This window comes from Ursus americanus, chromosome 19 (genome assembly GCF_024610735.1).
Source record: "Ursus americanus isolate L20-20 chromosome 19, mUrsAme1.1.p, whole genome shotgun sequence".
Classification (NCBI taxonomy): Eukaryota; Metazoa; Chordata; class Mammalia; order Carnivora; family Ursidae; genus Ursus; species Ursus americanus.
The window spans coordinates 13,398,568-13,423,901 of record NC_142145.1 but is presented as its reverse complement, the minus strand read 5'-3'; the positions used below and the strand labels follow the sequence as shown (position 1 = coordinate 13,423,901).

General features: G+C 44.1%; 1 protein-coding gene across 5 annotated transcripts in view; it reads left to right on the top strand.

The window, feature by feature from the left end:
• The window catches only part of ZCCHC2 (zinc finger CCHC-type containing 2), a 63,230-nt gene extending 44,546 nt beyond the window's left edge, over positions 1 to 18,684 (top strand). The window contains exons 11-17 of one of the 5 annotated variants that reach the window (XM_087869761.1): positions 405 to 499; positions 4,881 to 5,009; positions 9,211 to 10,704; positions 11,648 to 14,129; positions 15,665 to 15,842; positions 15,930 to 16,042; positions 16,851 to 18,684. In XM_087869761.1, the coding sequence (XP_087725887.1) occupies positions 405 to 499; positions 4,881 to 5,009; positions 9,211 to 10,704; positions 11,648 to 11,715 (1,786 nt within the window). In that variant the 3' untranslated portion in view covers positions 11,716 to 14,129; positions 15,665 to 15,842; positions 15,930 to 16,042; positions 16,851 to 18,684. Of the gene's footprint in view, positions 1 to 404; positions 500 to 4,880; positions 5,010 to 9,210; positions 10,705 to 11,647; positions 15,843 to 15,929; positions 16,043 to 16,850 lie in introns of all 5 variants that reach the window. The other 4 variants (XM_087869760.1, XM_087869763.1, XM_087869762.1 and 1 more) reach the window with 4 other exon arrangements.
• Positions 18,685 to 25,334: the final 6,650 nt, after the last annotated feature.

Here is a 25,334-nt window from a genome sequence, read left to right as displayed (position 1 = left end):
GAAATAAAGCTATTGCCAAATCTATTCAGTTTGTGGAGGGTTGCAGAACTCTCAGAACTGGACACTAAAGGGTGAATCTTGCATTTACATGATAGCTTACTAAAATTTTATTATAAAAAAAATTGAAGGGAATTTTAATTTTTTTTAAGATTGATTGATTTATCAGAGAGAGAGAGCACAATCGGGGGAGCGGCAGGCAGAGGGAGAAGCAGGCTCCCCACTGAGCAGGGAGCCCGATGCGGGACTCGATCCCAGGACCCTGGGATCATGACCTGAGCCGAAAGGCAGACGCTTAACCGACTGAGCCACCCAGACGTTCTGAGGGGAATTTTAGTAATACTACTTATTGTGTTCTCTAGAGAGCCTTATAAAACATGTCCATAACGTGTATACTTTGGGTTTAGGGAGAAAATGAAGAAAACTGACAACCGATTGAATAGTAGAATAAATGGTATTAGACTCTCCACTTCTCAACATGCCCATGGTGGTTCTGTGAAAGGTAAGAAAGTTTTTCTTTTAAATACCCATTACCTAAATATATTTAGCATAGTACCTGTTATAGTAGGTATTGAACTGTTGCATCAGATCCTGATACTATACTTTGATCCTACACTGATGGGAATAGCAGTTTCTGAATTAAACCATTCCGAAGTGTTAATGGCGTTAATTGAGGAAGTAGCATTCAGCGGTGGTTGCCACAGTTCTGCTTACCCACCTTCTCCTTCCTCGGTAGCAACCGGCTCCTTACTTGTTTGCTTCTCAAGCCAGTCCCTGCTCTAGAGCAGAGGGCCGGGGACCTGGAAGATCTTTTCTACCCTTGTGGAAGCCTGTCCTTGTTCTTGTGTAAAGTCATTTTTTAGGATCTTGTTGACATTTTCATGTGTTAGTGACCATCCTTTGTGGGGGTTTTATGGAGCTTTAGGGGAGTGCACTCAGATTTTTATTGCACTAGATTTGTACAGTTTCCATTTACCCACTTTTATTTTAAGGTCTCTTTACTTTTTGGTTTGTATTCATTTGAGAAATGTCCTTCTCTGCTGGTTCATTGATAACTTTTCAGTGTCATGTTTACTGTTAATAGGAAAGATAAAAGAATAAAAGCCCATAGTTTGGTAGAAGAGTGTTTTTTTGTTCATGTGTGTACCTAACACATTTGTTGACTGGACTGACCTCACAAATTAAGGGTTTTTTAAATTTAAATTTTATTCAAATATTAGCACACTCAGTTGTGATACAACACGAATAACCAGAATATATATTTTTAATGGAGTGTGCTTTTAAACCAGGTATTTATTCAGGGACACTGAATACTGGATACGAGAAATATGGTTACATTTTGATTCTGAAATCATCTGGCCAACTCACTGAATTAACTAACTGAACTGTCTTTGGGGAAAAAATGACATGGAAAAAAAAAAACAACACGTCGTTGATGAGTTTATTATAATACTTAACTGTCTTTGAGGTTTCCTGTGGTGGTGGCAGCTAAAAGGAGGAGGAAAAGCTAAAATAAGAACGACGAAAGGTCCCTGTCAGTGGATGGTTGGAAATTACTTCCGGCACATCTCCCTGTCTCTGGTCTTCCTCCCTCCAGCTCATTTTCTGCGCTGCCCACGTGTTTGTCTCCTAGATCACTTACTAAATTGGGTCATTTCCTGTCGAAATTTCTGTCAGATGTGTCCCATACCCTCAGAAGATGGCTCTGTCTCTTGTCTCTCACATAAGTTGGGAACTGCTGCTTCCCGCAGAGGCGCACAAGTCGTCTTTCCTCGTTAGCTTCTTATTTGCAGAGAAGTTTTGTGGACTTTGATCTCAGACACATGTGGGTTTGCTGTTAGACTCCACCAGTTCTGAAAATGAGTGGCCTCTCCGAAGCCTTATTTTTCTCATAAAACAGACATAATAACCTCTCTCCCTAGATTGTAAGAATTAAATATGGTTGCATCTGAAAAGCGTCTCACCATTGCTGAGCACATCGATGCTCAATAATTTAGTTCCTTTTCCCTATTCTAAGGTAGAAGAAAACATACACTGTATAGGTTATTAAGGAACCTTTCAAATAACATCCCAAACTCCCAATTCCTTTGGCTCTTTATTTTCCAATATTCCGAAAATACAGCCTCAGGATTTTTTATTAAGGTAAACCTTAATTCTGTGTCATGAAGTGTGACTACATAAAATCTATCACTTTGCATTGATGCCAAATGTAGTTCAGATGTTTGCTGACTCCAATTTAAAACAACAAAAAACACCCTATATTTATTAATGTCCCTTTGAAACATGAGGGTATAAAGAAGGAATTACCTGTAAGCATTCAGTAAACTCCAGATATATTTAAGATTTTTTTCTTTATGAAACAAATTCTGCATGTCCTAAAGTGTAGAGACCGTATTGGGGTTGAAAATATGAGAGAGCCTTCTGATTGGTCTGCATCTTTAAATAACCAAAAGAAGTATTACTCATTTTTAAGCTTAAAATTTAACTTCCATTTTGAGTAATAGTACATTTATATAGTTCAATATTCTAAAGATAACAAAAGGGAGCAAAGTTAAGTCCCTCACTGCCTCCCTTCATGTTGTGTCCTCCCAAGAATTTGTCATCTATATTCTTTGCTGTGTATTTGCTTTTAAAACCTCCCACTTTAAATCTCTCCACTAGAAGGGTGCCTGCTTGACTTCGTCTGCGCTATTGAGAACTTTGTCCCACTGTATTGCCTGTGTTTCTTCCACCCCATTCTTCTGTTGTGGATTGTGGCATCAAGAAGTTGGGGGGGCCGTGAGATAGTTGACCTCTCAGTCATCCTTTTACGAGATTTCAGAAACTTAAAAATCTCCAGCTTCCTTTAATAACCCACTGTGGCTCTGTCATCTGAGGGGCCTACGTGCTGCTTTGGTCCGCCATAACTTCTGTTCGTTCATACATACTGATAACCAGGCTTTTTATTGTTAGAATTGCGGCTAGAATAGTATATGGTAAGTTTTTGGGTTTTGTCTTCTTAATAACATGCATAACCTTTTACCCTTTGAGACATAACAAATAAAAAAGTGTATATGCTTCTGTGTGAAAGGACAGCGGGTCCAACATCCTTCTGCATAATGGTTTCACCCTCCCCATCCATACCTCCTGACTCCAGACGATCACATGATTCCTGATGAGGAAAATTCCAGAGACTCTGCACCTTCTGAATCATCAAAGAGTGAATTATGTTTAGTGTAGATTTAGATTTATATATTTAGTTCCTTGAAAACTGCAAATTATTATATTTGACAATTTGGTGATTAGAATATTCACTAGCCATATAATCTAGAGGAAATCATTCTATAAATTGGCATTTGGAGAAATAGCTACTCTTTTTTTTTTTTTTTTTCCACCAGTCTATTCCAAAACTTACTCTTTGAAGTTTCAAAGACTCCACTGAGTTTCACTGTCTGAGTTTTAGTGAGCAAATCTCAGCTCACCCTGCACCAGTGGCACCCTTTGAGCCCATCATTTCTGGTTTGATACACTATCATTGAATCTTCGATTCCCTTAGTAGAACTGTTCATTTTGTTCATTTTGCTGGTTGAAATTTTAATATGCACGATTTCCATATGTGCCACAGTTCTGTAGGTTTTATTTTCATTAGTCCAGTTTAATGCCAGGCTGTTTGGCCAACTGTGGCACATTAGACCGTCTTCAGATCACCGTTAGTGTTAGCTAGCATCCCTTTCCTCAGTCCTGTTGTGACTGGTGATGCAGAACGTATTACTGTGTATCAGTACATTCCAGATTACTTTTCTGTAAAATGATTACTTGCCCAAGTAACTGCTCTGCCACTTTTCTTACAGTCTCATGAGATTTTGTGCAGTTTTCCTTTGGTAGTTTCGCATTTTATTACCCAGAGGGAATTAGCAACATCTGCATTCTTAATGACTTTATTCTTTAGTATCTATTCACCATTGCAGTGGTTGGGCTAGGCTAGGTCATCCTTAACAGCACTAACACTGTTATAAATTTCATACCTTCAAAGGACACAGATTAGTCAGCTAACTTGTTCATTATACAAACCATATCTTTTTTCTAACCCATATTTTGTCCAAGCAATTACCTTTTAGTGTTTCTACCAGGTTGCCATAGAAATGGTTCACTCATCTATATAATTCTAAGATGCCTCCAGAATTCCTTATATGGGGATTTATTTACCAAACATGTGTTGAATGCTTGCTGTGAGGCAGAAGCTATGTTAGCTACTGGGTTTACAGAAATGAAAAGAACAGTTATCTAAGTTTGGGCCAGTGCAGGAATGTCTAGTACTAGGTATACAAATAATCTTTTCTCTGTGCCCCAAATAGATATGGCTAATTGATCATGACAGGTTCTGTACTACACCCCCTACCCCACCTCGACGTGGGCTCAGCTTCTGGGCAGAACTCGAGGGGCTACTCAGTCTACTAGATGGGATGCATTTGACTCTTTTTAAATACTCAGGCGTAGTGAGTTAACCGAATAAGCATTTTTGGCAGTCCGTTCTATTCTTGAGTTCTATTAAAGAATGAATTTTCCAATAAGTTCTGAGGAGTTAAAATATCTAGACTTAGAAGATGGCTACTTGTGCCATTATTGAGCAGACCCTACAAAGAACCTTAACTCTGATTTTTTTAAACTCAGTAAGATTGACTTGTTCCTCTGCCTTTAAGAATGTATTTGTTATTCAGTTATTTTCAATTAAAATTGTGTTTTAATAATAAACTTTTACCTAGGTCAAGGACCATGTTTTTAGGTGTTTATAGAAAAACTGAAAGAAAGAAGTTTTTACAGCTGTAACTAATTCTAATGGTTCAGTTCAGAAATTAATTTAACTACTTAACATGATTTTTAAAAAATAGAATTGTTATTTTTAGATGTGAATTTGGACATTGGTTCTGGACATGACACATGTGGAGAAACCTCTTCAGAGAGTTACAGTTCTCCTTCTAGCCCACGACATGATGGAAGAGAAAGCTTTGAAAGTGAAGAAGAGAAAGACAGAGGTTTGCTCTCGGGAAGGGATCTGGGGGTGGTGGAGGAAAATGTGTGTTGTCTCTTAAAATCAGTCAGACACAAGTAATTTTATGTTCCTATAATGTCATTATTGATTTTAAATTTAACTGATATAAAGGGTGTCTTATAGACCACTGACTTGGCAGTTCCTAGCAATGTTGATTTTTTTAAAGCTTTATTTCACTGCATGTGAAATTAAGTAGAAAGAAAACAGTCAGAATAAAATAAAGAGTTCACTGTAGAAAAATTAAAAATGTGTGTGTTGCTAGAGGTACATATTTATAATATACATATCTTCCTGATGGATTGATCCTTTTATCATAAAATGTCCTTTTTTTGCCTCTAGTAACAATTTTTGTCTTAAAGTCTATTTTATCCGAGAATAATATAGCACTCTAGCTCTCTTGGGTATTATTTGCAGGGTACTTCTTTTTCTGTCCTTTTACTTTAAGCCAGTTCGTGTCTTTGAATCTAAAGTGTGTCTCTTATAGACAGCAGGTACTTAGATTATGGCTTTTTAGCCATTCTGCCCATTTCTGCCATTTGAGTGGAATATTTAATCCATTTAGTTTTATTGTAATTACTGATAAGGTAGGATTTACATCTGCCATTTTGCTATTTGTTTTCTGTATGTGTTACGTCCTCAGTTCCTCCTTAAACAGAAGCTTAGAGTCAGCCAAAAGTAATAGCGTAGGGCTTTCTCAGGTCTTTCCTGGGCTTACATACAGCCCTAGACATGAGCATGGCCTTCTAGATTTTCAGGAATATGTGAAAGCTTTTCAGAGCTCCCTGTGGACATCTCATTCTTCGGTTTTTTTCTTTTAAGTTTTTTGGTCAACCTCTCCTTAGCCCCAACTGGTAATGCTGCCTCAGGCAGCCAAGTTGTTAAACATTTGCTGCTGATTGTGATAAATGCCCTGTGGGTAAGCAGCTGTTAACACAGAGTGAGCTGTAACTGCTAGGCCAGTAGTGACAGGTTCTTTGAGGATGGGGCTTTTAGATAGCTCCAAACCCATGCTTTTTCTAGGGGCTGCTCGCTAGTTTATATAGCTACTGTAGCTGCAGAACTTTTCATTTATAAAGCTACTTCTGAGCTGGAGAAAGTACACAGGCATTAGGGCAAGGTAAAATGCCATAGTGCTCACTATTCTTAAGAGATTCCATGGCTTTTCTGGAGTAAACCACTCCTCAGATCACTGTAAGCCTTTAGTTAATTTCTAGAGTTCTGAAAAAGCCGATTTTGGCAGTTTTTGCCAGGATTCTTGTTCCTTTTACACAGGAGTGGCGTGTCAGAGATCCTTACCCTACCATTCTGGAAATGAGATCTCAAAAATATATGTTGAATGAGTTTATCATTCTTTACACATGATAAGACATCTTGGTTATAAACATCTGATTAGGAACATTTTGGTTATAAGGTGTACCCATGCTAGTGGGAAGTATTAGAGGATTTCTCTTGGGCCACGAAGATCTCTAGAGAGCCTTAGACGACAGCATTTCAGCCACGCGGGGCTTCTTCCTGGGCAGTGTATAGCTTTCCGAGGTCTTAGCTTCTGTGCCATGTCTTAGGGAGCTGCGGCAAGAGTGCTGCTGTATCACATACAGTGAAAGAAGATCTTTGCGGTGGTTTCGAGGCCTTATCAGATGCAGCGTGCAGTGCCCCTACCACCAGTTCTAATCCGAGGCAGTACTACTTCTGATCTGCAGTTTCCTCGTGAAAAAGAAAAAAAATGGAAATAACTGCCCAGAGCTCTTACGAAAGTTAAATGAGAGCATTTTTATGCCTTATTCAGAATACACCAGCTTTCAGTGTCATTCCACATGCTCTGCTTGATTCTGTAGGAGGTGCCAATAATCTGGGGGCTCTGGAGCTAACAGTGCACATTTGGCCTCTTGGTCAGAATTGTGGAGAGTACATCTGTGCGCTTGGGTTACTTCGCAGCCTCCCTTTCCTGTCGTCAGCGTGAGTTGGCGGCCTAGATGGAGGAACTTGCCCTTTGTCGGAGAGGCTCAGTTATCAAGTGACTAAATTGAACCTTTCCTAAATGAAGAATCATTTGGAATATCTAAAACCAGCAGGGGGAGAATATCCACTGTGGGAAAAAGCTTTAATCATTTTTAGAATTTTGAGTGCATGAAATGGTTGCATGTGACTTTGTTGTTGTTCTGTTGCTCATAATGGGGTTTTGTTTTGAGACTTCATACTTTTGAAAGCCAATGCAAAAAAAGGGAGAGACCATTTCTAATTAGCTAGATGAGTCCTTACAGTGCTCGGGAAACCATTTGGGATCATTTAAACTCATGGGGCCATTTGCTATGACTTAAGATTTAAAGAAAGCCCAGTTCATAGAGAAATGTAGTTAACCACCTGAAAAATGATCTGTCTTCTTTGGACTTAAATGTTTGTCTTTAACTGTGTATTCCTGTGATGGTTACAGATACAGATAAAATGCCTTGAATAAGTGACTAATTTTTGGATACGTTTTGTTTTGAAATGTTTAGCAAGAAACACCTCAGTTATTAAGGGAAGTTTATGCTAGAACCACTTACTCATAAATTGAAACTCTTCTTCCTAAATTATAATAATTGAGTTAATAACACTGTTGACATCCTGTGTCATTAAGCACGTTCTGTTTAACCTTTCTTGAGGAAGACTACTAGTATGATTTGTTTTTGGTATTGTTTCAAAAGTTCTTAACATCTTCGCTGAGTATAGTATAGCTAGTTGTTACCTTAATACACGTAAACATTTTTAAGTATGTGGTATAGTTCTACTTGTATTTATGAGCAAAAAAACATGTTAAAATAGGCACTACATTTAATTGCATGGTTACTCTGCGTATTATTGCAGTATTTGGGTTTATGATACCTACATATTGTGAACTAGACTTTCTCTTTTGCCCTCTTTATACCAGAAGTCAGGACACCCAGAGGAAGTCTAGACTGACACTATTTCTGTATATAAGCATAAGAGCGATTGCAGCAATAACGCCATATGAAGTATAATTTTGGATTTGCCGCTTTGCTGTTTTACCATGGGAGAAATGGCAGCGTGCTTGCATTTGCCTTGCTGCTTGTGTTCTAACACCATTTGTTTTGAGACTATAATAGCTTTAAATGTTCTTTTCCCCACTGAAATAAATGTAAAAGTACGAATATTTATTCCATTCTCTTCCATTCCCTACCTCTAGATATTTGGGTGAAGGATAGTCTTGTGATTGAGCTCCTTTAAATTGTATCGTGTGTGAGACCCATGTGAAGACCTTGGGTTTGGCAGTGCAGAATACAAATCAAGTGAATGGCCTAAAATGTATTAAGGTTAAAAAGATCCAATCCTTTTCTCAGTAATAAGGCGATATTAAATAAATCTCAGTATTTCTATTGTGCTTCATTCAGTCTCCAGTTAACCTTTTGTTGCTTATCTCTCCATGGATTTTTTTTAAATTAAAGACTTAATTTTTTTAGAGCAGTTTTAGGTTTACAATAAAATGAAGAGGAAGGTACTACAGAGATTTCCCCTGTACTTCTGCTGCCACATAGACAGCCTGCCCTGTGATCAGTAGCACTCACTGGAGTGGTACACTTTTTACCAAGCCTGAACATCCATTCACACGTTATCACCCCCAGCGCCCATAGTTAACCTAAGGGTTCATTCTTGGTTGTTATACCTTCAGGGGCTTTGGACAAATGTATAATGACTCATATTTACCATTATAATATCATACAGATCATTGTCACTGCCCTCAAAGTCCCTTGTGCTCTGCCTCTTCATCTCTGCCGTCAACTCCCCACCCCTGGCAACCACTGGTCTTTTTATTGCCACCATAGTTTTGCCTTTTCCAGAATCTCCATATTTTTTAAACAAAGTCCATAGAAAGCCAAAAATTAAATGAAAGTCAGCTTGGCGGTCAGGAAATGGAGGGACACATCTCTTCCAATTCTAAACTTCAGAGTTCGTTTTAGATACACTTAAAATTTGGGGCGCCTGGGTGGCTCAGTCAGTTATGCATCCGACTCTTGATCTCAGCTCAGGTGTTGATCTCAGGGTCGTGAGTTCAAGCCCCACGTTGGGCTTTACACTGGGCATAAAACCTACTTAAAAAAAAAAGTAAAATAAAAAAATAGATATTTATTTCTAGCAAGAGATGGGAGTGATGCATGCTTTAACATCTATTTATATGTTTCCCTTAGACACAGACAGCAATTCTGAGGATTCTGGGAATCCGTCAACAACAAGGTTTACAGGCTATGGTTCTGTCAACCAGACCGTCACTGTCAAGCCACCTGTTCAGATTGCTTCATTAGGAAGCGACAATGGAGGCCTTTTAGAAGATCCCCTAACCGCACCCAAGTATCAGCATATTTCTTTTATGCCAACTTTACACTGTGTCATGCACAATGGTGCCCAGAAGTCTGATGTTGTTGTTCCTCCGCCCAAATCTGCCGATGGCAAGACAATAGGGATGCTCGTTCCCAGTCCTGTTGCTATTTCTGCAATAAGGGAATCCACCAATTCTACCCCTGTTGGAATACTGGGGCCAACAGCTTCTACTGGAGAATCAGAAAAACACCTTGAATTACTGGCTTCCCCTTTACCTCTCCCTTCAGCGTTCCTCCCACACAGCAGCGCCCCTGCTTTACACCTCACAATCCAGAGGCTGAAGTTGCCGCCACCACAGGGGTCTTCAGAGAGTTGCCCAGTTAACATCCCACAGCAGCCCCCCGCGAGCCTGAGCATTGGATCACCAAACACTGCCTTTCTTCCTGTCCACAGCCCAGGTAGTTTTCCGGGATCTCCTGTTGCTACCACGGACCCCATCACAAAATCTGCATCCCAGGTGGTAGGACTAAATCAAATGGTGCCTCAAATTGAGGGAAACACTGGGACCGTCCCTCAGCCTACCAATGTGAAGGTAGTTCTTCCAGCAGCCGGCCTGTCAGCCGCCCAGCCACCAGCTTCCTACACCCTCCCAGGCTCCCCCCTCGCCGCCAGCGTGCTGCCCAGCCAGAACTCCAGCGTGCTCAGCACGGCAGCCACGTCTGCCCAGTCGGCGGGGGCGGGCATCAGTCAGGCCCAGCCCGCCGGGCCTCCCGCCGTCCCCACCCACACCCCCGGCCCCGCCCCCAGCCCGAGCCCTGCTTTGACACACAGTACTGCGCAGAGCGACAGCACGTCTTACATCAGTGCTGTGGGAAACACGAACGCTAACGGGACCGTATTGCCGCCCCAGCAGATGGGCTCGGGTCCTTGTGGTTCTTGTGGGCGCAGGTGCAGCTGTGGGACCAATGGAAACCTTCAGCTAAACAGTTACTACTATCCTAATCCGATGCCCGGACCAATGTACCGAGTCCCGTCGTTCTTCACTCTGCCATCCATCTGCAATGGCAGCTACCTCAACCAAGCACATCAGAGCAACGGAAACCAACTTCCTTTTTTTCTGCCTCAGACTCCATATGCAAATGGACTGGTGCATGACCCAGTCATGGGGAGCCAAGCCAACTACGGCATGCAACAAATGGCGGGATTTGGGAGATTCTATCCTGTCTATCCAGCACCTAATGTAGTTGCCAACACGAGCGGTTCGGGGCCCAAGAAGAACGGGAACGTGTCATGTTACAACTGTGGTGTAAGCGGACACTACGCACAGGAGTGCAAGCAGTCGTCCATGGAGGCCAGTCAACAAGGTAATCATGAGAGCTCCCAGAGGACTTGTTTTTGAGTGTGCCCGTTTCTCCCTACCTTACTGAGCACGGTGATCCTGTTGTGGCAGAAAGAGCTGGTGTGTGTTCATTTATGGATGTTGTGCTTTCGGTGACAAATCCGAAAATGCGAATGGGAAAACCTAGTGTAGACCCAGGTCACGCAGCACAAGGAAGTTGAGAGGAATTCAGTTTCTAAGGAAAGCATAAACCATTGAGGCACTTTTGAAGGAATATAATGGGAATTTGCGTTATATGATAATGTCAAATCTCTTGCAGCACTTTTTTTTAAAGCTATAATCCTGTTTTGTAGAGTAAGCAAAATTTTTAAATACTGAAAAAAATAGGAAGTAATGTAGTCATCTGACATGTCTGATTTTTAGTTTCTCTTTAGCATATCGATGCATAGCCAGCTGGCCTCACGCACATTCCCTCATGCTTCCCCTTTCCCTCCCAGCAGATGCTTAAAAAAAAAAAAATGCTACTGCATTTTAAGGAACAAAATATTTAAGCACTGGTTTGGGAGTAAGGGAATTATTTGAACTCTGTTTAATGTTATTACCACCAGAAACAAGAAAATGTTTTAAATGAGTATGAGTAAGCGCAAATTCAGCGGAGAGGTCAGACTGTTACCTTCTGCTTGGATTTGGCTTTTGTCATTTTGCCAAATCTCACTCAGAAAAAAAGTCTTGAATTGCGAGTGTATACTTGGCATTTTTAAAGGAAGATTGAGTTTGATAGCTTTAGGTTGAACTTAAAGCACAAACTTCCTATTACTTTTTGAAGGTAATTTATTTTACCATTTTGGAATCGTAGTAGTGCGGAGGAAGCTGCCTTCTGCCGAGCATGCCCATTTGCTATCTTGTAGTGGTTTGTGATGCATTGCATTGTAAGCAGTGACTTAGCAGTTCTGTCTTTCCCGTTTTAGGCACTTACAGACTGAGATACGCACCTCCCCTCCCCCCTTCTAATGATACGTTGGATTCTGCAGACTGAAACAAGTAAAGCTTGACTGCTTAATACCCTGACGTGTTGGGGAGTCATGGTGGGGTGTGGAGGGGAGGAAAGGAAAGGTATTTTGTTTGTGTTTCTTTGTCTATACATTTCCTAGATTTCTATGCAGTTGGGATTTTTCATTTCTCTTGTACCGATGTCCAAAACAAAAAAGAATGCATTGCTTTTGAGCCTCTGGTCTCCTGGTTCAACAACAGGCTTATCTGTATGATACATGTAATTTAAACATCCAGACAAACTATCAAAAGGAAAATGTTTGCTGTGCTTTTTTTTTTTTTTTTACACTGAATACTTGCTGTGTGCAATGTTTACTGAATCTTTAAAACTGTGTATTTGACCTTTTTTTACAACACTGGTGACAGTCATATGGTTTTGAAAAAGAGAAACTTTGCTTCTTCCCCACTCTTCTCACTTTTACCCTAAAGGACACACATCTCCCCGCCACCCTTCTTCCAGTGACCCGTGGCAGGGGCGGTTGGCCACGCATTGGTCTACACTTTCATGACCTACCCTGTCTATAAATCGAGGATGAAATGTTTCACCTTAATCTGAAAGGAGACATCAAGTCCCCTGAATTGTGTGTATATATGTACTAAACAGCATCACGTAAACACATATATGCAGTGCTTGTGGTCCAAATCAAAATTAAAGTAAGTGGAAGAGAGAGGAAGAAGTAAAACCATATGAAACTGAAAAAATACAATGTCTGAAGTGGACAAAGAGCTTTTTCTTAAAAAAATAAAAAATAAAAAAAAATGAAAACAAAAACAAAAAAACCACAAAAAACTTTTTACTTCATCATACTTTTTTTAGCCTGTTGCTTCAGAGAGACATAAAGTGAACAAACTAGTGTGAGTGTTGTTCTGTGTGTCTGTGTCTATAATGAAAGTCGACAGCCGATTTCACTTGTAGTCTACCACTGTGTCGTGCTAAAGAGACACTACCTGAGTAAAGATTTCTTCTTTTCTCACACCAACTGTAGCAGTGTTATGTTGTGTTTAAAATGTGTATGGTTTATTGCAATCTGAGCAGAAGCTCTGGTTTCTGCAAAAGTCAGGTTTGTTCCCTAACCCGTCTCTCGTAGCAAAGTCACTTTGATAACAGTTTACCACTATGCTTGATTATAATGTGAAAGACTGAATTCTGAGTGTGTTAAGATGGTATTAATCATGTCAGTGTCATGTCACTAAGTTTAATGCTGCTGTTTAAAAAAAAAAGTTTTTTTTAAAGCCAATCTATGTACTAAATTGCTTCCAGGTAATTTTTGATTTCCTAAAGTGCACTGAGATTATCTGGAAGATTGGGTGTATTTTTGGAACTGCTGCATTCAACAGCAATGAGCAACTACCACTGTATAGTCCTAGGTTAAGGGTCGGGCTGGTTTTGTTTTCCCATTCCTTAGTACAGAGCAGAAATGATAGATTTTTGTTGTGTGGAGTAACGTCGGTGTACAGCGGAGGGACTTAAATATTTGGTCTTGGTTCAGAAGCCTAACAGATTGCTAGATAAAAGGAAAAACTTGAAGAAAAAAGAAGCTTCATTTAATGCTTCATAGGTAGCATTTATATTTATAGCAGCAATGTACATTTTGAAACTAACTTTCAGGGTGGGAGTTAAAGGGGAAAGGGGTGGGGATGGAGGGGTAGATGAAAGCTTTAATTTAAAAAGAAAAGTTCGAGTAAAGGAAATTATTTTGATTAAATATATTTTATTTGATCTGGGTATTTTTGGACCACATTATTAAATTAATTGTTAAGCTGCAGTTGAGTTGTTCCAGTGAGAGTTTTGATAAAGCCACGTATGGACCGCATTGTGAATCACTTGCCAGTTGTACTTTATGGAGCTTATTTTATGATTTAAAATACTGTACTGTACATAGGAGGTATGTTACCTTCTCCTTATTTGTATGTTTACCATATACTTTGATATTTGAAATGTTATGTACTGGAAAGGCCACTTATATTTCTAGAACAGATTGGATTTTATGCAACCCTTTTTCCTTGAATTAACAGCAATAAAAAAAATGAAAAACAGCTTAAGAATTGTGGTTTATTGCAAATTTTGTAAAAGTGAAAGTAGGAGGCCATCACACATGGTGATTTGTTTTCTCTTTTTAAAGAGTCAACCCATTTTCCCCTGTAATGTGGGGCAGTGAATCTCAGAGTTTGTTTTGTTTTTTACCGTTTGGATGTTCTTCGGTTTCCCCTTCCCCCGACGGTTGTGCTCTGTGGGTCGCCTGTGTGACACTGAGAGACTGTGTCTGTGCCGCCGAGCGCGCGCCGTGTGCCCGGGGCTGGGTTTCCGGTGGCGGCTGCCCTCACCGGAAGTGTGGAGGACCTGCTTTGCCTCCTCAGATTTATGACGATTGTGTTTTCCGGGCCGCTCTCAGTACCGTAGTGAGTAGCTTTTGTTCCCCTGGCTCTGGCTGGGGAGACTCGCGTGTGCGCGCAGTTCAGTCACGGCTGGGGCGATGACGGTTTCCCGTCCCCCGGCTCAGGCCCCCGCGGTTGTCGCCCAGCAGTGGACGATTGTCCGGGGCCATCTAACGAGTGTTCGCTCCGGGCCCATTCGGGCAGCGGGTTGGAACCGATCACAGGGTCCCCGACGGTTGGCAGGAGCCCGCAGATGAGCGCATCCGCGCTGGAGCCGCCTTCCCGTTAGTGTGCAGGCAGCCCCGCCGTGTCACCCCGTGTCCCTGTCCGTCCCCTACCTCTGCGGCACCGGGAGCCCACTGCCCAAGGCTTTGTGCTTCCGTGCTTTGCCCCTCCCATCTTCCGTCCTCCTCCCTCCACCGCGCAGTGGGTTACTTTCCTGAGCTTTATAGAAAAGGCAGCGCGGGCGTGCTTTTCTGTGACTGTCTCTGCTCCTCTGCGTTTGCGGTCCTGATGTTACGTTCCTGTTGTTTATTCGTTTTCGCTATCTTTACAGTGTTGCATAGAGGGGAAAATACACACACGTTGTCCATCCTGTCCGCAGACGTCCGGGTGGTTTTCATCTTTTTGCTCTCACAGGAGTGTTTCGGTACCGGTCTTCTGGTTGATGTGTGCAAGAGCTCTCTAGGCTTTAAATCCAAGAGTGCAAGTGCTGGACTGGAAGACCTACTAAAGTCCTCAGTTTTCTGGGAGTTCCCACATTGCCTTCCAAGGCCTTTACCCTCACGCGGACCGTGTCTGATCCCTCAGTCCATAGCCTGACCCCCCTCCTGAGCGGAGTTGGGGGTGGGGGGCTTGGAAGGCTTGGCATGGGAGAGGCAAGCGAACCCTGGCTGTGTGCAGGAAGGGAGTGTGCAGAGGGCAGGGGCTGGGAGGGTCCCTTGTGGAGGAGGCACAGGACTGCAGGTGACAGTGTTTGATGGCTGGGGAGGTGGGAGGAGGAGATGAAGGCAGGTGCAGGAGAGGGAACGTTTTGAAAGAGCTGTGAGGTTTCTGGTTCAAGAGGTAAACTTAGAGTCAGGCTGGAAATTCTGAGGTTGATGGAATGAAAAATTGGAAGTCACCAAGTTTTAAGTAGAGGAGGAACATGTTGACGATGGTATTTAAAGAAACTTGGATGGTTGAGGCAAGGAGGTCTGGCCATTCGGAGACTGATTAGGGTGCGGGTGAGGCAGTGGGAGAAGCAGGGATGGTGGCGGCAAGTGGGAGGAGCCTTGGGCCTCTGAGCTTCAGTTTCCCCAGACAGAAAATGAGACTGTATTTTAAATTATGGCCGTGAGGGTTAAAGGGATGAATATATGTGAACGGTCCAACGTTATGAAATAGCACCAAGAGGGCACTTGGATGTCGTTGAAATTGCTTTTGATGAACAGGAGGATTGAGGTTACTGGTTAAGAGACTGGAAAACGGGGAAGAGACCTGAGTCTAGGAGGAGGGCAGCGGGTCTGGTGCTTTGGGTGGTGAAGAACCTAGCAAACACAGTTCTGCCTTATGTTAAGGTTAGTTACTTCAGCTCTGTCCGCTGATAAAAAACAAAATATTCCTTGTCCTCAAAAATCAACTCTCGTTGGCGAGCTTACCAAATTATGGCAGCCCTGGGCTGAGTGGCGCAGCCCCGTATTCGACACTGGAGTAGAAGAAGTACATTACAAGGCAAATCCACATTTAACTTTTTATGTAAGTGCTAAAAATCAAATTTTTTTCTGAGAAGGTTCCATAAAGATTAAAGTATGGTGTAAAATAATCTTTTTTTTTTTTTGACAGGTAGCATCTAGTACTTAAGAGCATCATCCATTTGAACTTGAAGACACCTTTTTTCAATTCTACATACTGATTACAAAAGCACTCTAAGGTTAAGGCAGTGAAACCAAATGGAGGCAAGCTGGGACAATAGTTCAACCCCATAACCCTTCCATCACTTCATCTCAAAAGAATAAAGAAAAATGCTGATTTTCCCTACCCTGGCCACCCCACAGCAGGGCCAGTTTATTTTCAGGGAAATGAGTTGTGGGGGAGTGAGGAAAACATGGCCTCCATATCTCTGGACCTTCTATTGGGGATGGAGGAAGGCTGGAGGGATGAGCTATTATGAGAATGAAGGACTCTAGGGTCCAAGGGCTGAGAGGCAGGTGTCCGCTCGGGGGGTGCCCTGTACATTGACCACGCACAGAGAGCAGCGCTGTCCTTTCCCAGAGAACGCCCATTAGCACATTGGCTTCCACGGTTTGGATTCCGAAGGTCTCTCTAACCTCAGCATTTCATCACTGCTTACAAGTCACAGCTATTGTGCCCATAATGTGCAAAAGTGACTTTCTTTGCCATAGCTTGAGAAATTGACCTAATTCTTAAATTCCTCTTTTGAAAAATGTGAACCCTCTGGATGGGAGCGTGGGTACACATTGCCTGAACTCTGTGTGTGTTTGCAAACGTCTGTCCCATCTTGGGAGCACAGGGGCTGTAGGCTTCCTCTTGCCTGCTCTGGAAAGTGGGGCATATATGCAGATGCGGGCACCAAAGACCCTGCGTCCCACAGTCTACCCCTTGGCCAGCGACTGCAGTTCTCCGTCACCAGAGCTCTTATCCCGAGATCCCATTTTGATTACTTGAAATTTGGGTGGGGTGGGGGATGTGGCGGGGGCAGGGGGCCAGGTGGTTCTTAATTTCTTGTTCTCTTTCCTCTTGCAGCTCCAACTTGATCCGCTGTAAAAGGAGGTCTCAGCCAGCCTCTCACCAAGAAATTGCTAATTGGGAAGCAGCGCCACCTGGTGGGGGATGAGGACAATGCAAGCAAGCAGATGTTCTTTCCCACTCATCTGATTTAGAGAAAACTGAACGTGAGGCAGAAAACATTTGAGATTGTAAGCTGTGCCCCAAACCTTAAAGAACGCAGGCAGCTGGCCATAAAAGTAATTTGAGCAATCTCCTCTTTCAGCCATCGCACTCACAGTTTGTTATAAACCTCTGAACTGCGCTGATGGTACCTGACGGTTTCCTCTGCGCTTTTTCCCCTGTGCTCGTTGGTCAGCAAATGTGGAGGGTATGGGAGCTTCCTCCTTCCCATCTCACAGATTCGGAACTCGGGGTTCAGAAGGGGTGAGTGCCGCAGACACACCAACGATGAAGACCAGGCCCCAGCTTCAGATTCATGCTTTACCTCCCTGCTTTACCCACCCCCACGGGGGCTTCTCGCAACCAGGGGCAGTGAGCTGTGAAGCCCTATAAAATGAGAGGGACCCATGGTCTTAACAGCCCTGGGGCCTCTGGATTTCTGAGAGAGGACAGCGCCGGGTCCTAGGGGGTCGGAACATCCCTTTTCTGTGTCTCGTTGAGGGACTTGAAGATGTGGGATGAGGGAAAGTTTGCAGAGATGGGAAGCGCCGGGACTTTCAGAACTAGCTTTTAAGCGTTTGCCCATCTCAGACACATTCAAGGAGCAGCAGCTCTCACCTACATCCGGGGTTTTAAACATGCGCAAATATCGTCTGGTGGAACACTGAGTTTTTCATTATCCTCAGGTGTCTTGATAAATTGAGCATTATGTGAATATTCCATTAGCTATCAGCCTACAGACTACAGAAAGAACCAAAATGAAGTGGCAGGGCAAGCAGAAAAGACACATAACTGCTGGTATGTTGAAAGCTCCAACATGTAGACCATCCCAAGCACTCCCTCTACCAGTTACCATCATTCACAAACAATCCAAAGGCCAAGAATGACGGCAGCAAGGTCACCTCCAAGCAGGAACAGTTGTGGCAACACCCACCCTGAAAGCCTTCCTAAATACTAAGAATGCCACCACGTTACCTAGTCGTCACTCAGTGCTCGTTCTTGCTAGCACATCAGGGCTGGGTCATGTTTGTAACGTGGTCACTCCATTGTGTACTGGATGCCTTCATCACATGAACTTGGGCAAGAGGCGACATCCATCGTGATTTCGTTCCCAGCACCCACCCATTGTACACATGACCTTTCTCAGGCTTATTTACAGAATGGAAAAAACATTCACTCTGTAAGACAGTTACAAGGATCACACTGGCAAAATACATAAAGCACTCAATGTCTGACACATAGTAGGTGCTCAAGAAATTCGTAATGGTAGTTAATACCTTAATGCCCATGAGAGGCTAAGATACCCTTAGCTCATTCCAGCATCCAGCAACCCTGGGAGGTAGCTATTTTGCCCCGTTTTAACAGTTGGGGAAGTGGAACAAAGGCTAAGCATCCAGGGGCACAAAGCAGTTAAGCGAGACATGAGGATGGAACCCATGGCCCTCACCCACTGGTCTACTCCGATTATTTATGTCCACGTCACAGGACTTCTGTAGGCATGTCTGTGTGATGGTACAGAGCTTCCTGTGATGGGATCAGGCCAGCGGGACTCACAGGCAGGCTCCGCCTTTAAACTCTGTCATCTTGAACAACTGGCCCTTCTGGACCTTTCTTTTTCTTACTCAGAAACTGAATGCTTGGTTGGGAAAAGGTGGTAGAAATTGAACTAAACGATCTCAAAATTCTGTGACTTGAAGCTTGCTTTTTCACTTTAAAAGGTTTAGCGAAGGTTTAGAATTCTTTGCCTTCACACTTACTTCGGGTTTAACAGATTTGAAGTCCCTGTTGGGTGTGGTTAGGAACACAAACCCCAACTGTGGCCATAAGCTGATGGGAGGGGAGAATGTTTTCCAGGTCCTGGCAAGGGTGGGGGGGGCTGAGAGCCGACCTTACGGGAGTTGACCACTAGATGGCAGCATAAACAGTTCTGACTGTATCCGGTCTAGCTGAAGAGCCCTTTCTGTCCCTCCTCACCCTCTGGCTGGACGTTGCTCCGTTGCTCCGATCTTCTTCTCTTGTATTGATAAAAGTTTGCATTTTTGGAGGCTCTTGGTCAAAAAAAAAAATCAAGCTCGTATATGAGTCTTGTGCCAAAGGACGCAGAATTAGGCATAGCTCGAACACTGGCGACACATAAGGCCCACAAATAAGAATGGTTTTTACATCTTTAAATTGTTGAAAAAGAATAACTCTTCATGACACATGAAAATTATATGAAATTCAAATTTCAGTGTCTACCAATAAAGTTTATTGGAACACAGCCACTCATTTATGTATTGTGGCTGCTTCCGTCCCCTGATAGCTAAGTTGAACAGTAACCACAGAGCCTGAAATGGGACAGTCTGTCTCCTTATGGAAGAAGCTTGCTGACCCCTGACGTAGGTCAGCCTCATCCAAACAAAGATGCACTTTGCAATGTCTTTAAAGTTCTAATGTGTGAGTGTAGGAATTTCCACTCTGTCCTTGTGGTGCTGTGTTTCCTGGGCACGGTAAAAATAGTGGTGCTTGAGTAGGCCTGTGCGCGTTCCGGCAGCCACTTAGCAAATTTCCCTTGGCTGGGACCTCAGACTGGGGTAAGGGGCATAATTAGCTGTGACATGGTGACACAGCGTGGGATCACAGGGAGTGTGGAGGGGTGACCTCTGCCTGCCCAGAATTGGGGAAGGGTTTTCAAAAGCCACAATATTTTCATCGGGCCACGAAGCGAGATGCCAGATGTTCCTTAGCACAGAGATGAGGCATGGCAAAGAAAACCTCATTAAAGATGGATTTCAGAAGCAGCAGAGTGTATTGGGCCAGGAGCTGAGAAGGCAGGTAGAGCTGGCCAGAGCTGGGGGGACTGGCCAGGGCGGTGTGGAGGGGCTGGCGGCCCTGAAGGCGCAGGAGTGCAGGTCTGTCCTTTACCCGGGAGGGGGAGGCAGGAAGAGAAGCAGGTGGGAAAGACAGTCCTGAGTTCATTTGCTCACCGGTGAATTTGTGGCGCTTGAATTTGTGGCGGTGAATTTGTGGTGCCAGGCCAGTGTTTATTTCAAAGTGCGGCCTTGGATTCCCCACATCAGTCACCTGAAGGGTTTGAACAAAAATACAGGTTCCTGGACTCGCCCTTACCCAAACTCAGACCTACAGAAAGGAAGTACTCAAGTTTGGGGGGTGGGGAGTGGGAGCAAAGCAGAGCCGTCAAAGAAGGTTGGGAATGAGAACTCAGTACTCGAAGATGGAGAGCGAGGGTGTGCCCTGAAGACCAAAAAAACCACAATTTTTTTGCCCATCACTGGCCCGTGCCGCCGGGATCAGAAATCGCGGCCGGGGAACTTGGTCGTGGGGGTCGTTGGGGACTGCGCCGATGTTTACTAATGGTGGGCGCGCGGGGTCGGAAAGGGAGAGGACCGGGGCGCCACACCTCCTCTCGGCGACACAGGGCCGCCGGGCTTGTCTGGAGCTGCTGCGGGGAGCGGGAGCAGACGTGCGCCGGGGAAGCCGCGTCCCAGGGGCCGGCTGAGGGTGCGCAGCGCGGTCGCAGGACCTTTTTCTAACGCCGTGGGGACCAGGGGCGCAGAGTGGAGCTTCCCTGCGAAGACCGTGTGTTGGCTCCACGGCTGCGGCCTTTCCTTCCTCCCGGCCTTCCGCGGCCAAGGGCCGGCCCTGCTGCCTACACGAGCCGGAGACGGAGCGCAGGTCTGCGGCCGGCAGGGGGCGCTGCCGCGGCCGCGGGCCTGGTCCCCGGCTGGCCACTGCCTCTGGCCCCAAGCTGGGTCTCCGGAGACCCCCACTCTGGCCCACACCAGCCAGGGACGGAAGAGTCCCTGGGCCACCGCAGGAGCTGTCTTTTACAGGCTGGGCTTGATGCAGGAGCAGAGAGGCCTCCAGGGAAGCCGCCCCGCATCCACTCCGGTGGATTTATGGAAATAGGAAAAGGTGAGTTGTTGAACTTTGCCTTCAGGACAGAGAGGGGTGAGGGGAGGGAGAGCAGCTTGCTAAACGGAGGAGCAGGAATTCCATTTCTGGGGCAACACCGAAACCTCTAGGCAAGCATTTTCCAAGCACTTCAAAAGGATCTATTTACTGACAAATAAGTGATATTGTAACTATTTTTAAGGCCGTCCCTGGACAGCCTTTTAAACTCAGTCTAGTTGCTAATTTTCTTTAAAGGCAGTATAACCTAGGGATGCGCATACACTCGCTTGAATCCTAAGACTGCCACTTGAGCTGGAGCCCCTGAGCAAGCCCCCTTCCCTGTAGGTACAGACGGCAGGCGTGTCCGTGGGGCACGTGGGGGTTAACACGGTCAACGGCAACACGTGCCCGAGCGTATAGGGAGGTCTAACACATGGTTACATTTCCTTCGGAAGTGTTTTCTTATTCAAAACCCACCTTCCTATTTTAGGGTCTTTCAAAATTAAGAATGCCTCTTTTCTGTGGCTTAGACTGCGCTTTGTTCGTTTGTGTTAGCTGTTTCTATTTCACAGAATTATCATCCTATACATGCATTTTCTATCTTTCCTTTTTATAATGGATGAGCCAATATGGATACTTTAATTACTGAAGCTCATCATGTTAGGGTTCACGGCTGTGTTGTGCCTCCTGTGGGTTTTGACAAACGTGTGACATGTACCCACCACTGTAGTATCCTACAGAACAGTTCCACTGCCCTTAAAACCCCCCTGTGCTCTGCCTCTTCATCCTTCCCTCCCACCCTCAGCAACCACTGACCGTTTATTGTCTCCATGGTTTTGCCTTTTCCAGAATGTCCTATGGTCGGAATCACACAGTATGTAGCCTTCTGACTTACACAGAAGATACTCGGTAATTATGGTGACTGAATGATCGGCTTCGTTTGCAAAGTAAGTTACATTTATGGTTCCTTCATGTCTTTTCATGAAATCATAACTCTTCCTTTTTTGCTGAATAATCCATTGTCTGGCTGGACCACTATTTATCATCCACCTGCTTAGGGATATTGTGGTTGCTCCCAGGATTTGGCAATTATGAATAAAACCGCCCTAAACATCCACGTGCAGGTTTTGTGCGGACAAACGTTTTCAGCTTCTGGGCAGATACCAAGGAGCACACTCGCCGAACCATAGGGTACGATGTATTTCGTTTTGTAAGAGATTGCCAGACTGGCTTCCATCTTGTCTGGCTTCCATCCTGCATCCCCACCAGCAGTGAATGGGGGCTCTGGTGCTCCACCTCCCCGCCGGCGTGCGGTGTTGTCAGTGTTTGGGACTTGAGCCACTCTGCCAGCACGTGGTAGGGTATTATCATAGGAATTTCAGCTGCCTCGTGACCTATGATTGGAGCATCTTTTCATAGGCTTGCTTGTCATCTTTTTTGGTGAGGTGTCGACTCAGAACTTTTGCTGATTTTTAAACATTGGGTTGTGTGTTTTCTTATGTTGCGTTTTAAGAGTTCTTTGTATGTTTTGGATATGACTCCCTCGTCAGATAGGAGTTTTGAGAAGTTTTTCTCCTTGTCTTTTCATTCTGTGAATGCTTTGTTCTCTCTGTTGCAACGAAATGGAAACGTGGGAATGCTGGGAGACGGAAACCAGTCAGAGGGTTCCACTCGGTCGTTACTCTTGTCAGAGGCAACACAGAGCAGTCTGCAGTGGTCCCTCCTTAGGCATTCAGCAGCGTGCCAGGAATGGATTCCTCCGCGGTGACCAAGCCCTTGACCCAGAGCTGGCACCGATCACTTGGCAGCGGGAGTAGACCCTGGGGGCTTCCAAGTCACTTCCTTATAGGGATAGCCAGGCACTTTCAGGGGCTGGGCCACCGCCAACCCCTTTCATTGTTTACCTGAAAGACAGAAACTGTAGGCCTACAGTGACATCCCCTCATAACTTCTTCTACCTTATTTGGGTCATAAAGGCTGAGTGCCTTCCTGATTTATTCCTAGAGACATGCGTCGTAAAAGAAGTAAGCCGGTTTTAAAACGCAAGCTCCAAGCGGGGTCTGCAGGTGCTGCCTTCCCTGATCGGTGCAGATGTGACTCCTTTCTGGAACACACAAACACAGACCTTCGCAGGGCCTTGGTAGAACAAAAGACAATAGGCTAGACCAGTAATCCCGTCTGCTTCCCACAGGATGGAAAATCAGAGCTTGGCAGTGGAAGGGAAGTTCAGCTTCAGAGAGGGGCTTTTCCTGCGGGTCTCCAGAACCCTCCTCCCACCCCACCCACCTCACGACACACGGATGCGACGTCTCGTGCTTCAGAATAACAAAGGCTCTGCTCTGAAGTTCAATATTAAGACAGACATATTTTCAATATGGCTATGTGGAAGAAATGGCAACGCGAAAGTGAACTTCTCTACAGCGGGTATGGCCCTAGTGAGAATAAATCATTGTGCCCGCCAAGCTGGTGCCGAATCCCAGTTCCCTCTAAGTCAGACTTTCCACCTGAGGGAAAGCGGGAGCTGTGTTGGCTCTGGCAAGCATGGCAGTAACTCCTGGTTGAACACAGTTGGAAGAATCCAGTGCAAGAGGAGGAGTGCCGTGGGTCACGTGCTTCTCCCAGTGCCACCCGAGGCCCATCTGGAAGCCTGCGGAATGCAGACTCCAGGGCCCAGCCCAGCCCCACGGCACTGAATGCCCAGGAGAGACCTGAGCGGGGGCGTCTCAGAAGCTTCGAGGCTGCTCAGATGTACCTTGATTTTGAAAATCATTAAGTTAAAAGCACAAAGTTTAGAAACCTTAAAACCTGGATTTAGATGCACCGTCCTCATGCTTCAGAACAGCATCCTCTCTGAAGTTTAGTATTAATTCAATATTAATTCAGTATTAGCTGTGGACTTGCAGTGCCATCCCCTCATACTCCTGTAACCTTATTTGGGACACAAAAGACTGAGTTCCTCCTCAGTGTATTTATAGAGACCTGTCGTAGAAGAATAAGTAAGCCAGGTTTTAAACTCAGGCTTCAAATAAGGGTTGCAGTAGCTGTGTGACTTTGGACAAATATTTAAGTACTTTAATTCTTTTCTGCAAAATGAGTATAATGGTGCCAGGACCTGCACAGCTACCGAATGTACTGAAGCTATATAGTGTTTGAGACCTGCACTAAAACACAGCTGAGCTTCTCTGAAGACAAGAAACAGGGTTTCAGAAAGTGTACAGTGTCTCCCTCTTCTGCTACTGTGTTTTCTTTCACACGAAGTAATGATAATGACTAGCTTTCGAGTCCTTATCATAGACTAGGCATTATCCTAAGCACCCCATGCATTATTTAATTCTCAATCCTATGAAATAGGTTATACTCATGATACCCATTTTATAGATACAGAAACTGAGGATGGAAGGTAAAGCAGCTTGCTTACGGCCACATAGTTGCCAAGTCAGGATTTGAACGGGGGACCTCAGAGCCTGGGAGTTCTCCCATCTCCTTGGGCCTGTAGCCCTTAAAGACCTGAAAGAGGAAAATTTAAGTCCACTTTCTGGGAAACAGTGGAAGTTTAATTCCTCCTGAGCAGCCCCATGGTAAGAATGTCCAAATAATTATTATGCTGGAGCCTAAGGCAGAGCTTTTAAAAAGTTTTCTCTGGTGAGACTTATAAACAGTACCTTTCCTGAGATGCTCACGGTCTAAACCTGAGATGCCCAATTTGGGAGTCACGAGCCACAGGTAGTTACTTAAGTTTAAATTTTAATTCATCAGTGGAATATGGGAGTCCAGATAGAGGCCCACGCACATACCAAAAACTGATTTTCAATAAAGGTACAAGGTGATTCAATGGACAAAGGATAGTCTCTTCAACAAATGGTGCTGAAACAATGTAATATGCATAATCAAAAAACTGAACAATCCCCACCTTGCACCATATACAAAATAGTACATTTAATGGTCCATTTAACTCAAATTGCACCATACATCTAAATGTAAAAACAAAAACTGTAAAATTTATAGATGAAAACATAGGGGAAAAAACCTTTGTGACTTTGGGCTAGGCAAAGATTTCTTAGGTGCCACGGTGAAAACCACAAGAAACTAAATTAATAAATTGGGCTTCATCAGAATTGAAACTCTGCTCTTTGAAAAAACATTCAGAAAATGAAAAGACAAGTTATCAACTGGGAAAAAATATTTGCACATCGTGTATTTGATAAGGTCCTTGCATCTAGAATATGTAAAAAAACCCTCAACACTCAATAATTAAAAAAAATAGTACAAAATGGGCAAAAGATATGAACGCTTTACCAAAGAAGATATACCAATATCGAGCCCATGAAAAGATGCTCGACATCATTAGGCAGCAGGGAAATGAAGATTAAAACCACAATGAGACACCCCTACAGACCCATTAGAATGGCTAAAGTGAAAAGATTGACCATACAAGTTGTTGGCTGG